The 15,629-nt window shown below is 44.7% G+C and overlaps 1 protein-coding gene across 1 annotated transcript in view; it reads right to left on the bottom strand.

Annotated features, from left to right (window-relative positions):
* Nucleotides 1–15,629, bottom strand: part of LOC147431923 (kinesin-like protein KIN-14B) — an 81,493-nt gene that overhangs the window by 28,513 nt on the left and 37,351 nt on the right. Inside the window, exons 2-17 of the mRNA XM_086494375.1 lie at nt 7,171–7,294; nt 5,899–5,985; nt 5,638–5,817; nt 5,389–5,495; nt 5,072–5,200; nt 4,684–4,856; nt 4,401–4,562; nt 4,134–4,225; nt 3,869–4,020; nt 3,602–3,775; nt 3,298–3,444; nt 2,975–3,166; nt 2,806–2,877; nt 2,669–2,724; nt 2,347–2,584; nt 2,046–2,237 (exon numbers count right to left, since the gene is read on the bottom strand). Of these exons, the coding sequence (XP_086350501.1) occupies nt 2,046–2,237; nt 2,347–2,584; nt 2,669–2,724; nt 2,806–2,877; nt 2,975–3,166; nt 3,298–3,444; nt 3,602–3,775; nt 3,869–4,020; nt 4,134–4,225; nt 4,401–4,562; nt 4,684–4,856; nt 5,072–5,200; nt 5,389–5,495; nt 5,638–5,817; nt 5,899–5,985; nt 7,171–7,294 (2,277 nt within the window). The remainder of the gene's footprint in view (nt 1–2,045; nt 2,238–2,346; nt 2,585–2,668; nt 2,725–2,805; nt 2,878–2,974; nt 3,167–3,297; nt 3,445–3,601; nt 3,776–3,868; nt 4,021–4,133; nt 4,226–4,400; nt 4,563–4,683; nt 4,857–5,071; nt 5,201–5,388; nt 5,496–5,637; nt 5,818–5,898; nt 5,986–7,170; nt 7,295–15,629) is intronic.

Here is a 15,629-nt window from a genome sequence, read left to right as displayed (position 1 = left end):
CCTAAAAATACAAGGGGGTTAGGATTTAATAATCCTAACCCAGCCCAATCCTAACCTGATGACACACTAAAAGGACAGAAACTTACAAGACCTATTCCCAACTAGTAATTGTGTACGAACTTGTGGGAAAAGGAAGATTATTGGCTTGGAACAAGTTAATGGGGAGAAGGCCAAGGATGCCAAGTCACTAATAAATGAACCTCTTCAATAGACGTTCTAAATCTTTAGGATCTCACTTGGCAAGAGGTTTTAAAATCTCTAAAGACAGGTAGATGACAATTATATAAGAGGAGATATCACCTAGTCCAACCAAGTAGTATTGGGATGCTTGGACCCTTGGTTTATGTATTCTAGGCACTAAGGTTCCACAGGTAGTTGTCACGAAGGAACCTAAAAGGTTAGAGTTTGCTTCAAGATATGAAAGGAGTTCACAATAGTGAGCTTAATGAAGGATTCAAGAGTTTACACTAGTAGACTCATGAGGCAATAACATGAGAACTGACGACAAAAGTATGGAACGAGTTCAAAGGTTGAAGGCAATGGAGGAGAATTTTTTACCTTATGGTTTTCTCCCCTTGAAGGTCCCTCGATGTTTGCGAGGACGTAAACTTTGCTTCAAAGGGAGGCAATGTCACATCATCTATAGGATTGAGACCAAGGAGCACAATGGGCATGCACAAATAGGTGCCTAGGGCACACTATGGATGCATAGTTTAACGGGAGCCAACACGGGATCTCAAGAAGCCTAGACGGCCACAAAGGTGTGTAGCCCGGCACGCCATAGACTTGGGCAGACAGTTAATGGCAGTGCTCCTATGTTACAGGAGAGCTCTTCCAATGTCTTTAAGTGTGGAGGCATACGACACCTACGTTTCAGATCCCTCCGCTCAAAGTGGGAATTTCATCAAGTCCAAACAAGTTCAAATAGGTTCAGAGAAGTACATAGGTTCAGAGAAGTACCATACAAATTCAATCAAAATCAGACAAGTTTAGACACAACCCAAACAAGCCAAACGGGTCCAAACATGATCCGACATGTCCAGGAAATACCCAACCATTATTTCTATAACCGGGTGACGCAATAAAATCACTGACACACCGAATTGAACCAAAACAACTTGAAAGAGAGAACGTTACATTGCACTACCCGTGCTAAAAGTCAATTGCTATCAAAAACCAATGCACAAAATCACTAGAAAAATCAACGCTTTCATAACTGGCACCAAAAAGCTCGCCCTGCGTACCTGATGCCACGTCAGCACGTTCATACGATGCCACATCATCAGTGCCACCTTCCACACTGCTGCCAGCTCAGATCTGGGGGCATGCAGGTACCGGACGTGAAGAAAGGTGGAAGAGCTGAGCTAGAACTGGACCAGGAGAGCATACCACATCATCACTTTGTGACAAAGTTGCTGCTGTGGAATAAATAAATACCTATGGGATGCAATCTCTATATCTCCTGTTATTTAAGCCATTCAAGTTGGTTTCTCTTCAAATTCTTCTTCAAATCGAGTAATACACTGTCATGACCGCCTTCTGTTAATGACAGAACTAATTCCACACAGAAAGGGTCACAAACCAGGCACCCATGGAGCTCTCAGACAAAGAATGCCTATGCTGTTAGGATATATACCATGGCCCACCACCATCCCACTAAGGGCCCACGCTGCAAGGATATATATCGTAGTCCACCTAACACTTTCTTCAAGAGGCAATAAGGGGATCTCACAATAACTAACAGCTGGGTCCTGTGCGAGTTGCACTAGATGGGGGTGCATACATCATAATGTACTACCTGGGTAAAAATGGTGCAATCGAGCCTTACTATTAGATGCCCCCCCCCCCAAAGAGCAAAATACAAACAACATTTAAGACGACAATTTCTACTTTCTTAGTTCAAAAGGCACTAATAAGCATATTGCATTTTATTGTAAATCAGCTCCACCTTTGACCTTTGCATAGCTCCCTCCCTCCCTCTCCCCTCCCTACCCTGCAGAACCTGGCCAATAATGTTCAGTTCTGAACGACCTTGCATGACTTACCTTGATTGATTGCAGTTCTGGAGCTCTTGACAGCAAAGACCTAATGTAAAGAATCCTGACCCTAGAAACCAGCATGGTATCCATTACTCTTCGGGGTTCCATCCGCCGTATGAATGCAAACACAGCATTTCGAATTTCAGCCAGCATTTCATGTTCTCTAGCAGCACCAGCTTTGATGACAGCTGCCAGAACCTATACGAAGAGAGGAAAAAAATATTTAAATATCAGAAAAATTGGATACTAAATAAACAACGACAGACTCCGATAAAGAAGATTTGTTTGCTTCAACATAGAGCCCAACCAGCATTAAAAGTTTGTTTGCTCCATCCGCAGCTGCAGATCCCTCTGACTGGTCTGGATTGAAGTCATTCAAAGCATTGGTCAAGTACTCCCCTGCTGGAGTTGTTTTCATTTTCTCAGAGCCTGATTTTACAAGTGACATGTTTCCAGCTACAGCAAGAGCACCAGAGGATGGATCCAGAGTGATAGTGGTTGATGACTTCACATCAGGAGAAGCAGGTGGTTTTGCAGCTGCAGTCCTGAGAATCATTAACCACAGATTACCCTCCCATCTCTGTTTACAAATGCATATACAGTTCACTTTTTCTAAAGAAGGGGCACACCTATTGGGGGCATCAAGTTGGAAATCATCCACAGTCCTAGTCTCCATTCTCTGTACCTGCAAAGACAGAAGCTCTAATTGCATATTCAAAGAAGTTAATTTGCTTAAATGCATTCACCCATTGTTTTTGGAGTATACCCCTTGAGAATTTGAGGCAGCACTTCGTTCAGTGAGTCGTTCAAACAACTTCTCATTCTCCTCATGCAAGCGCTGACCCAAAACACAGAGGATGCTTGAGACCCTGTTGCCAATTCTTTACTTTTTGACATTACCACACAATTCCAAAAAGATACAAGTGATTTGGTACCTCAATGAGCTCATCACGCTTAGACAGTTCTTCTTCCAGCCTTTTGACCACCTCACTCTCCACTCGACTGTTTTGATGGGCATCTGTGTCATCTGGCCTACGTATTTGTCGGAGATTTGCTCTACCAAAAATGTCTCCAACAGGTTGATTGCGAGCTTCTTCTAGCTGCTGATTCAACTCCTGCACTTTGCCCTGCTCTTGAAGCAAGAATGCAAAATTTAGCAAATTGATAGAGTACTTCGAAGAAATTGCAATGAAATGATTTACACATATGCTGAGTCAATTCCAGTAGATATGAAGAAACTTCACTTTTTATCACCAACCTCAAGAGCCTTGAGTTTTTCGGCATACTCTTGCTGCTGAGTTTTCTGATCTTGCTCAGACTTCATAAGCTGAGAAACTTGTCCTTTCAGCTGTATATTTTGCTCCCTTGCCATCCTTTCCTTCTCAGCAAGTGCAGCTGTTTGGCTCTAAGGCACAGAAATCGAAAAATCTTTGAACATAAATTAAAAGCTAGCAAGGAAACTCTGACAAAAATCATGCACAGTTCCTTTCACCATTTTGTCAGATGCTACTGGAAGTTTTGGGAAAAGATAAGAGAAGTACAGAGAGGCACACAACTCTCACCTTATGGTCTGCCTGCAAGGTAAATGCCACTTTCCAAGCCTTCTGCACTTCATTGAACAAGAGAAGGGACTGATCATCTGCTTCGCTCAAAGACTTCTTTAACTCTATCAATTGCTGCTGTGCCTCATTCAGTTCCTTCTCTTTCTGGTATAACTCTTTGCGGGCTTCGTTTGCCTGGCAGACAAACCAGCAGAATTAGAAAACAATTTCTCCTGAATGAAGAAGACCTTAGGCAACTTCTAAAATCCTCCAAACTAAAAGACTAACCATATCGCGCCATTTCTTAATGGTATCACGATTGCCAAGACTTAGTTCGACATTGCGGGCCCTAGCAGCAAAATGCAGGGAAGCAAGCGACTCCTGAACATCAGTTTGGCAGGGACTCAAATTGACAATGAGAAGAGTTTTCGCATCTCCTCCTAGAAATTCATTTTATATCAGATTCAAAAAATGCCCACCATTGATTTGAAAGGAGGTTCATTTTTGAACAGCTCCAAGGAAAATTAAGGCGTAAAAACAAGGGCAGCCTGACCTAGAGAGTCTGCAAGGGTTTGGGTCAGCTTTGAGTTTGCAAACGGTACATAATCCTTTTTGGCAGTTAAAGCTGAGAGCACGTCACCAAGCCTGTCAGATGACAAACAACCTTGCAACCATTAGCCAAAGAGATCAGGTCCCTCTGAATGACAGCCCTTGATAGTACGTTCGCTTATGAAGAAAAAACCCATGGCACTCCATCTCTCAATCCCTACACAATGTGATGGTGGGATTTATCACAAACCTAAATAACTTTGAGCCTTACGCTGAAAACGACTTATTTATATGGAGTAGCTCCGTAAGCCTATCACCAGTGGCTTCTTCTTTTGAAAGCCTGTCACTAGCAACCATGTCTACCATTGACAGCTTGCTATAATGATTTTCACCAGTAAAGATGTTGGTGTAATGGATGTGGATTGTCAGAACCCTGTGCAAGGCAACAAAAACCGTAGTAATTAACAACTCAGTTCCTAATGATGATGACCTCAGAGATCACCAAAAGCAGGAAGACGATATTGAGTGCTAAGCAAAAGAGGAAGATGTACTACAAGTGAGCACGATTTGCACCATCTTTTGTTCGATTCTGTACGCCAATCTTGTATATTCTGGCATAATCTGTTGGGTTGTCAACTTTCTCCAGTGAGAGCTCCACAAACTTTCCATTATAACCCATCTGCACAGTACCTGACGACCGAATGGTATTGTACAGGAGATCTCGTACCTACATGATGAAAAGAAAAACATTTCTCTGCGATGAAAGCTTTGATCTGTTTAGAACTTTAAGCCCTTTAAAGCAAAGCCTTATTCCTCAAGAAACAAAGCTAGTCAATATAAATCTGTGGCTGTTATAGTTTTAAAAAAACCCATGCCTTGGAAAACATCACTATTGAACTCTCTGAACCTGAAAAAGTGAATATATTGTGATAAACTACAAACCTCATTATTAAGCTCAAACATGGTAACTGAAAAGGAGAACCTTGACGTGGAAGTCATATCATTATTGGACAAATCGAAAAGCTCTTCAAAAGCTTTGAAAAAAACTCCTCGATCAATGTGTGACCCTTCCTGTAAATCAAAGACAGTAACCAACATTAAGAAAAGCAATGTATATAAAGAAGAGGCTATGCATGCAAACACCACCATTGACATCCAACCGTCTGAGTATAGCATGCTGCATACATTGCAATCAGTGCTTCGCATTAATACAAATGCTTCATTCAAGATGGCAGAAGGAAATTCAGGTGTAAAAAAACCATGGTATAAGTTTTGCCAGATCCACTTTGCCCATAAGCAAAGACACATGCATTGTATCCATCCAAGGCAGATTGTACAAAAGGTTGGACGTCTTGGAAAAAATCTCCTGCAGCACAAGCAGTTAAAAAATAAGAGCATTCTGAGAATATCAACATTCACAACAATGGGCCCTTGAACCACCAGTTCAGAAGGAGCTTCAAATGCGATACAAAAAGTGATCTCAACGATCCACAGCTGTACGCACTTACCTTGACCAACATGTGGACCATATACTCGATCAAATTCAAACTCTTTCTTTTGCATGCTTCCCACATCAAGACCCAAAGATGATGTATTAACTCGTATCAAAAAGTCGTCGGGAAAATCAGTTGATACAGGACCCTCATGTTCGAACTGTGGACGCACTCGACAAAACACACGGATATTGCCTGTTGGCATCTGTCTTGGTTAGTTAACTTGACAGAGATCATTTTACTCCATGTTCAAAAAGAAAGAAACGGTAGGGGCACCTTTCACGCCTACAAGATCATTGAAAAGCTTCTTCCTCTCTTTTCGTAGTAGCGACAGGTGAGCCTCACCTTCAAGAACCACCTGATCTGCATTGGCAATACAAAAACCATGGTCGACACAATCTACAAAATTCTGAATCTTTGCATGATAAATGGGATATATTTTTTAACTAGCATTAAACGCATGAAAGTATTGTTATTGTCAGCATACAAAATCCTTTTACCAGTAAGCAGAACTTCAATTTGAGATACTCTGTGTATTGTCCAATTACTAAAACTTCAGGTAGAGAATCACAGTTAGCAGAACTGAGTACATTTCCAAGCAAGTGTGTATCCTTTTCAAAATTCGACAAGCAGATAAGCGAATGATCTTTAACCCACAAACGTTCATGCTAGAGACCTTTAAGATTTGCATGACCTATAATTAGGTATCCATGACAAATGCTAAACGATGAGGCCGCAAACTAGGGGAGATGCAAAGTATGAGATAAGAAGTCGGGCATTCCAATCAGTTGTAAAGAGCCAATATCATGAATTTTTTCATCAGCCAAATTTGCAAGGTTCTGTAATAGAATACATGTATTTCCGCATGTGGTGATCAAAATTTCTTTAACTTTCATATCCGAACCCAAAGAATCCTTGTTTTCAAAAAATTTCTTGGACATCTCGCTGAGAGATAAAAGGCCCAAAGTTCCTCATTCTACAAGCAATGAAAGTTCAATAACGAATTTTTGACATCATTGGTTCGTGCAAGGGTTGCAATGGCAAGAGTGTCATATAGGTGGAGACAATGAACATCAGTTGTAAAGAAAGCCATCAGAGCCAAATCTTTTTCTGATATCACAATCCCAGCTCATTACCTTGGCTAACCTACATGTCATGACTGGACGTGTTTAACATGGCTGACCTACAATTCCAGCTCATTAACTTGGCTGACCTACATGTCATGACTGGATGTGTTTAACATGATCATTTCTTCAAGTCCAATATTTGCTATTTCGATTACCTCACTTTCTACGCCCAGTCAACATCTCATTATTCACAAACTTTTAAAGCAGAGCATACAAAAAATGCATTATCCTTTTCCCTATTATGATTTCATGCATGATGCGTACAAAGTAAGTAATTGGTAATTTCTGTCTTTTTTCCAATTTTCAGTTACTGAAAACCGTTGTAATCCTTCATACTTCTCTCTGTTTTTTATCTTCATCGTATAATACTGAACTTGATTGCCTTCTATCTGGCAGAACACAAAGAATTTAATGATCACACCTAATTTGTGAGCTTTTTCAGCCAGAACACCAAGGTACCGTGTAACTCTGACAATTTTGGCATTTGAGTACTCCTGAAGATCACTTGCCTCTTGCCGGAGCTCCAGCATCTCCTCTTGAGAAACCTTCAAATTAAAAAGAAGCAATTAATCTACTGTTAGCTCCAAAGATGACGATGAAAAGCCACATCGCCACCAGAAACAAGTTACAAAATAGGTCAACAAAATACTGCCAGCATGGTTAGAACTTCATCGTATGGAATTCAGGCAGTCATCATCTAGACGGAAGCCTAGAATAATAAAAAAGGAAAATTATTAAAGTACCCCTTTACCCCTGAAAATTGTGGAAAGTCCCAAACTGCACCTCAGATTTCAAATATTCCTTAATCTCACAGACTTCTTGTCACAAACTGATGACATGGCATGGCTATCAAGTCGTTCCAACTTATGGACAATTGCCGAGGGGCCAAAAGGGACACTAGGCTCTAAAAAAAGGTGTAAGAATCTGCTGATGTGGCTGCTGTACGGACGGCCGCGATTTATGCTGAGAGCTGTACCGACTGCCGCAAAACGCTGCTGACATGGCCTGGCTGTACAAATTTCCGTGATTTCTGCTGACTGTTTTTGGCTGGCGGCTTTTGGGAGAAGTTGCTTTTGAGTTTCATGCTTTTGGGGCTCTGCTTTTAGCATCCCTTGTAATCTTTTTAAGGACCCAAGGGGGTCACTTCTCAGAGCATCTGGAGGCAGAGTCTGAGAGCGAGCACCCGGGAGTAGTTGTACTTTTGCTTAAAGATAATATAAAAGAAATACCGTAAGGGGTGCCAATCTTTGGGGCCAATCTCTCTTGGCACGGACCTACGCCGGGCCGTGTCAACTCTTAAAGTTGTGAAGTGTTTTGAAGTGAATCTCTACTGTGTCGCAATCGAATCTTGACTTGGGGTGTTAAAATCTGTTACGATGGTATCATTGCACGGTCGATTTCTCTTCTACCACGAAATCCGATCCCTTTTCTCGCGACATTTATGGATTCCGAAAAGAACCAATCAACCTCGTCTGCAATCGCTGAGGTGGAAGGAGGCAATGCAAAATATTCAAACGACTTAACAAAAGATGAGTACGGGCCACCTCGGCCTACACAGTATGAACTTTGGAGATGCAACGTCGACAACAAGTTGACGAGTGCACAAAGCAAATGCTTCAGTTTGCTAAAGATCCCCAGTTTGCAAAATTTTTGACCCAGCAGTCCATGGCTGAAGTACATACTCAGTGGCAGAAAGCCACCGAACCACCAGTCAAACTGGCGATCAAGAACCTTCTAGTCCAAGGATGTTTACAGAAGAAGAACTTCAAGAGGTGGTTGTCACAAGAAGCGCACGACGTGCCAATAGAAAAGAACAAACTAAACAAACTTTTAGCACTTCAATAACGACTGAACTGAAAGAGAGAGAGCACAGGCAACACGGAGTGGCGGAATTCCATCCCAGAGAGTATTGGCATCTAACCTTGACGCCCCTTTGGGTATTTCTTTATATTGCATCAACACAATACAAGCCAGTACTCTAGACTCTACACCTTCTCCAGAAAGCATGCCCGAGAATGAGCCCATTGCCTCATATTTAAAGGCCCTAGGCCCAAAAGCAGTTTACATGAAAAGCCCTCAAACTCAAGAGCAACTGGTCCCAAAAGCTGGTGCTGAAAATTCAGCCAACGTAACGGAAATCCGTACAGGCTGCCACGACATTACTGTCAGCGTACAACGCAAAAATCCGTACAGTTTGCCACATCAGCAGTCCAACGCGAAATCCGGGTTTTCCGTATAGCCTATCAACGTGAATTCCGAAAATCCATAAAGCTGCCAGGTCATCTCCTCCACGCGTGCGTGTGTGGGCTTCCTTTATTTTAATACCTTTAACTTAAGTCATCGGGGCCCCATCGGACCGGGCCCCATAAGCTGGTGGGAACTTCAGCTTCTTCTACTTCTTAGGGTTTAGGTGTAAGGTGCAGCGAAAGTGTCACAAAGTGATGACGTGGCTACCGAGAGCAGAAACTGCCAGCAACCCTAATTCCTGCGAACCCTAATTTCTGCCAGAAACCCTAATTTGCAGAAAACCTAATTTTTGGAAACCCTAACCATAACTGCTGGTTGAAACCCTAATGTGGCTCGAAACCCTAAAGCAGGCGGCACAAATGCCACGTGGCAGCAATACGGATTTTTCCGGATTTTGCGGCTGAAAAAAAGCACTTTGAGCGACGCATGCTGGCTGCTTTTCTCTACGCAAGGGCCAGGAGAGAGAGAGAGAGAGAGAGAGAGAGAGAGAGAGAGAGAGAGAGAGAGAGAGAGAGAGAGAGAGAGAGAGAGAGAGAGAGAAATGAAATGTTATATTAACGTCTTCAAAAGGCCATAGTGACCTATGAGACCAGAAAGTTACAAGGTGGTGGATCTGATACAAAGTCACAGTAACCAAATAACCTAACAACAATACAAAACAAAGATATATATAATGGGATTCTAGATTGGTCTATGTGAGCTAAGCCGAAAACTAAGCAAAAAAAGGGGGACAGCTAGTTGGGATACTTGAATCACAAAAGATCTAGCATCGGTCATTGGCGAATCTCATCAATTTCCTCCATGGTTAGTTGTATAACCGGGCGTCGTGCATGCCTGGCCAGCGTGCTCTTAATCTTTTGACGTAGCCTCCGTCGATGCTGTGTAGTCCTGCGCAGTCGTGGGCGCCAAGATTTCCCCAGTTCAATCGCTCGGTCAATCAGTGTGCCTCTGGTGTGAGACGGGGGGGAGCTCTGTTGTGGGAGTGGCTCTTGCGGATGTCCTGTGTCTGCTCTGAAGAAGTCTGTAATCCGTCTTTGAGACTGGTTAGCCTCGCCATTCATCAGGCTCTCTCTGTGTCTGCGCAGCTCGAGCAAGAACAAACCCAGGCATCTTTGATCTGCGTATCCAATTCCTCTTGAGAGTGGTCCAAAACCCTCTCTGAACAAGCAATGGAAGCGGCCTCGTATCTCGTAGTAGACGGGGCAGTGGCATGTATAATGCAGCTCTGTCTCAGGTTCCATGTCACATGAGGGGCATGTCCTGGCCTCTGCTGGTACTCCGCTGTATCTCCCAGTTTCAATCCGCAGCTCGTGAGATGATGTGCGTAACTGGCCAATAGCACACCGTATCCCATGAGACAGGTGGGTATCCATGTATCTGGGTCTCCTCACAAAACCATCTTCCGTAAGCTAGAGAAGGTGGTCTCTATAGAAAGCCATCTTCGTGCCCAGTTCTTGTGCTGGTTGTATCCATGTCCTCCTGGTGTCTAGCTGGGTCAGGTCTTGGCGGATGAGCTTGGTGATCTCCGACTGTGTAAGAATGAGAGATGGTGCATCCAATGAGTACTGGAATGGTGGTAGCATGTCTATGCTGAACCCATGCGCCTGAAACCATGATGTCATCTCCCCATACCAGCATGTTGTATCTCCTTGTATGGCTAACTGTCGAGAGGACTCAAGTGCTATGCGGGCATATCTGTCTCTGGGAAGTTCCCATGTGCGGTTTATGAAGGAGACTGATCTGGTGAGTGCCTCTACCACTAGTGGGGGGGGGCGCTAGCTCTGCTCGGATAATGGCCCGTGGTACTGATGCCTTGGCTCTAATGAGCCGCGAGATCATAGAGACGAGAGGTTTCTCCATGTTCCCCCATCCGTCTGAGCGACCCGGCCTCCCGAGGTGATCCAGTGAAGGTCCCCATATCTCAGCCCCATTATCCTCTCCAATCTACCCAATGCTGCGTGGGCTCTAGTAAGTCTAGTCTCTGCTGCTCTTCTGAGTGAGAATGCAGGTCTGCTAAAAACCACTCCAAGGTAAGTGTAAGCGTTTGTGTACTCCACAGTCTCTTGGCCGTATGTGAATGTAGGTGCTGACCTCCTGATCCACTGTGGGGTGGTCTTAAACACCATAACCTTGGTTTTACCCAGGTTGACAGACAAACCACTTTCGTGGGCAAACGTATGCAAAGCATCCAATTGACGTTGCATTCCTTCTGGGGATTCGGAGACCAACACTATGTCATCAGCATATAACAAAAGTGGAATCCATGTCCCTGCCAACTCAGCACCTTTATCCCCATCGCTGTCAATGTAGTCAGAAACCTCATCCACATACATACCGAAAAGAGTAGGAGAGAGCGGGCAGCCCTGCTTCACCCCAATAGTGGAGTGAACCGGTGTAGAAAGTCCCTCCGGGGTGCTTACATGTCCTACTACTGATCTGTACAATGCCATGATCCCCCAAATGAGTTCTGTGGGTACTCCCATTTCCTGTAGTCTGCGCATCAGTCTAGCTCTGGGTACCGTGTCGAAAGCTTTGCGGAAGTCCACAAAGCTACAATAGATCCGTCTCCCATGAGATCTGCCTTCTTCGATGATGGCCCTGAGTGTTAGGATATGGTCAAGAGTAGAGAATCCTCTCCTGAATCCTGCCTGCCCAGTTGCACGTATCCCTTCCCTCTCTGCCCATCTACTCAGCTGTTGCTCCAGAATGGATGCATACAACCGTGCCAGTGTGTGCCCAATCATAATAGTGAGATAATTCCCAGGCTCCATGGGGTCTCCTGATTTGAAGATAGGTACGATCGTAGATAGGCTCCAAGAGTCTGGTAGGCCCTCACACATGGCCCGGTTAAACATAACTGCTAGAAGCTCTGCTCGTAGGTCTTTGGCATGCATGAAATGCTCAGCGACTAGGCCATCATGATCATATGCTCTCCCAGTCTTCATCCTGTCAATAGCTTTCTTCACCATCGCAGCAGTGAAAAAGACACATGCGTGTGGGCATGGATCGGGGGGGGTTGGGAAGGGCCGGCTGTCCAGGTACTGTGTACAAAGATGATGCGTATTGCCCCCGAGTCTCCATGGAGGAAATAGCAGGGGGGGGGGACTGCTCATGAAAGAGCAACCACGCCTCACGTGAGTCCTAACTCAAGAATAGCTGATATAGATCCTGCTCGAGTCAAGCCAAAAAAGCCCTCTTCTTCCGTCGCACCAGGCGTCGGAAGTCAATCTGTGACTGTCTGTGCGTGACGTCCCCCAACAGCACCTCCCTCTGAAGTCTGGCTCTAGTCTGGCGGCACTCCTCATCGTACCAGCTGTTCTGAGGCATGCTCCCTGATCGGCGGCTATGCTCAGGCTGGGTGTGTGGGTATGCTTCTGCTGCTGCCTCATGTAATGTCTGTGTTAGTATAGTAGTTAGCTCTTCCAGAGGTCGCCTCGGGTCCTCAGTGCATAGGCGTCTGTATATTCCGTCCATGTATACAGAATCCGTCTCCCATGTGAATGTGTAGCGAGTAGGGGCTGCTACTCGTGGCCTGTGTGCTACCCTAAACTGGAAGGAGATGGTCATCGACACAAGAGCATGATCCACTGCCACCCCGATCGGTTTGGGCTCAACTGTGAGATCCTGGATACTAGAGATGAGATTCGGCTGTGCCATGACATAGTCTACTGTGCTGGCTCCATGTCTGTGTGGGAAGCATGTAAAACCTCCCGAAGCAGGAAATCTCTGTAGGCCGTTCAAGATGGCCAATCCATGTGCAGTGCCCATGTCTATCAGGTGTCGCCCATACTGAGTACATTCCACATCGTGTGACAGTCTGGAAAGGCCCGTCTCTACCACATCTAGCTCTCTTAGCATCTCCTCTGAAGTATCATAAAACATTGCATGGTGATGGGCAGTCCTGGCATTGAAGTCCCCTAGGATGATAATGTCACCGTCCCTAGAGAATTCCCATATGTCATCATCTAAAATAGAGAAAGGGGACTGTCCTCTGGGTGATGCATAAACTGATGTACTCGGGGGAAAGTAGCAAATAGCTAGATAGAGGTATCTGCCTGTCTCTGCTTTCAGTCTCACCCACATGTACCTAGCCTGCTCGTCCCTGCGGGCTATATGTATCAATGGCTGCAGATCCTCTCTAAATAACACTGCCACTCCCCCCGAGCCCCGCCCTCTGTGCTCTGAGCGTGTCTCCTGTCTGTAGGCTGTCTCCCACCTGTATCCACTGATGTGAGGCATGGATTGCCCTGGGGCCTGGTGTGTCTCAGAGTAAAAGATGATGTCTCTTCCAGTAAAGCTATCCTCAAAGGCACCCACCTCAAGACGCATAGATCCATTGCAATTCCAGGCAGCTACTTTGAGTGTGGTCCCATAAGTCTCGCACCGTCATGTGGAGCGTCGTTCTAGTATTACCACTTTTCCGTCTCGGTAAAAAGCGATCTTGCCTTTTTCCCTTGCCGCTCTAATCTCTGGCATTACTTCCTACATATGAGCGGCAGGGCGGCAGTTCTACTGAGGACTCGCGGGGGGGGGGGAGGGGGGCAAGTGAAAATTTTAGAAAGGGGGGGAAGCAGGGCGGCAGTTCTACTGAGGACTCGTCTACAGACAGTTCAGACTCCGATGACGGAAACTTTTATGCGAACAAGAAGAATTTTGATAAAGCCAACCAGTATGACTTTCTGGAAGATAAAAGCAAGAAAGTTCGAGAGTTTAATGAAAATGGACAGTCGATCAAATTTGATACTTTTTCAAGATACAAAGATGCTTCGAAGGCTTTGTCTTTTATGCAACAGTTTGACATCGCTTCCGCGGGAGGATGCTACTCAGAGCACTCCAAGATTCGGAGAGCTACCTCTTACTTTACGGGGAATGCTCGAACTTGGTGGTCGACGCTTCTTTTAAACAAGATTGCGCTAGTTAAATGGCTGAAATTTAAGAAGCTTTTTATTTCTTCTTGGTTGACACAAGAGTATGAACACGATATACGAGCTACTTGGAACCATCTTCGGATGACCAAGAAAGATACAATAAATGCTTATTGTCAGAGATTCTGGAGCTCTTTTCTACCCGCCTCTTCATTCAAGAAGATCTCGTTCAGAGAACAGATTGAGCGGTTCACCTTGGGTCTACCTACAGAGATCCGAAATCACTGCTTGGAGCAGAAGTCAGCTTCTATTTAGGAGTTGATGAGTCATGCGAAGAGGGGCTTTGCCATTCACTCTGGCAGTCTGACCTACCCCACAAATGAGGCCATGACACAACGAGCTGAACAGACTTCTAGGAATGAAAGTAGAAAGAAAAAGAGCAACCCAAAGAAAAAGGATGCACGACCCAAGCTTACTGCTCAGGAGCGACCTCGCTTCATCAAGGAGGGGAAGTGCTTTGGATGCGGGGAACATGGACATATCTCCGCGAAGTGCCCTAAAAAGGCACAGAAAGAACAAAATGATAGGGACGACGATAGGCCTGAGAGTTCGAGAGTAGCTGAGCAACGTGGCAGAAAAGGCAGATAAAAAGCAAAACTGGTACCACATGGAGTGGGACCTGCACCGAATCAAATGAATGTAAGTACCAACTTTGCCGCTATTAGGGCAAAGTGAAGGATCAGGAAGCTCTTTTGAAGGAGACAAGGCCAACTTCTTTTCACTTGAAATTGGCGGCTCGATTTGGAATTACGCCTGACAAACTGACGCCACAAGCGAAGATAGTTCGACTGGCACCCGGATACGAGATGTTGCCATTACACCGAGCATTGGCAAACTTCGCTTGCAATGACAGGGGTGTTCAGGGCACGCGAGTGACGTTCTACTTGGAATCCCTTGGTACCACAAGAACTACGCCGTGGTTGACTAGCGGGCCGAGAAAGCGACTTTGACAAATGAAGGGCTCAGAGATAGTACTTGATCAACTTCAGTTTCTTTACTCATTCATTTGGGAGAGAACTGAACAATAGATAAATGTCGAATATGTTTTGACCTGAACAAAAGAACGCCAAGATTTTTCTCCACACTCATACCGATTGCTTTTTAGAGGGCCTAAAGGTCATACCACTGATCTGATACCTGGAAGCACGCCACCAAACCGGCCACCTTACCGTGTGAGCCGAGCATTGAATGAAGAGATTATGAACCAAGTGAAAGACCTCTTGGAAAAGGGTCTTGTCCAGCCTAATACTTCACCGTATTGCTCTCCAGTGTTGTTGGTTTTGAAGAAAGACGGATCTTAGAGAATGTGCATCGATTTTAGAGCTCTCAACAAAATCACCATCAAGAACGGATTTCCGATTCCTAGGATCGATGATATACTCGACATATTACAGGGATGCTTGTGCTTTAGCAGGATTGATATGAAGAGTGAATATCATCATATCAGAATCGCGCTGGAAGACGTCTACAAGACAACTTTCCGGACGACTTTTGGGTTATTTGAGTTTTTGGTGATGCCTTTTGGCTTAACCAATGCTCTTGCGACATTTAATCGGATGATGGACAAGATTTTTCGAGAGTACAAGCTATTTGTTGGCACTTTCTTTGATGATCTCATTGTTTTCTCCAAGAATGAGGCAGAACACAAAGATCATCTGCTACAAAGATACACTTTTTGGGACACATTGTCTCAGCAGCAGGAGTGCAA

Source organism: Adiantum capillus-veneris, chromosome 21, assembly GCF_014529385.1.
Source record: "Adiantum capillus-veneris isolate H3 chromosome 21, ASM1452938v2, whole genome shotgun sequence".
Classification (NCBI taxonomy): domain Eukaryota; kingdom Viridiplantae; phylum Streptophyta; class Polypodiopsida; order Polypodiales; family Pteridaceae; genus Adiantum; species Adiantum capillus-veneris.
The sequence above is the reverse complement of the archived record's forward strand: the minus strand, read 5'-3'. Positions and strand labels throughout refer to the sequence as shown.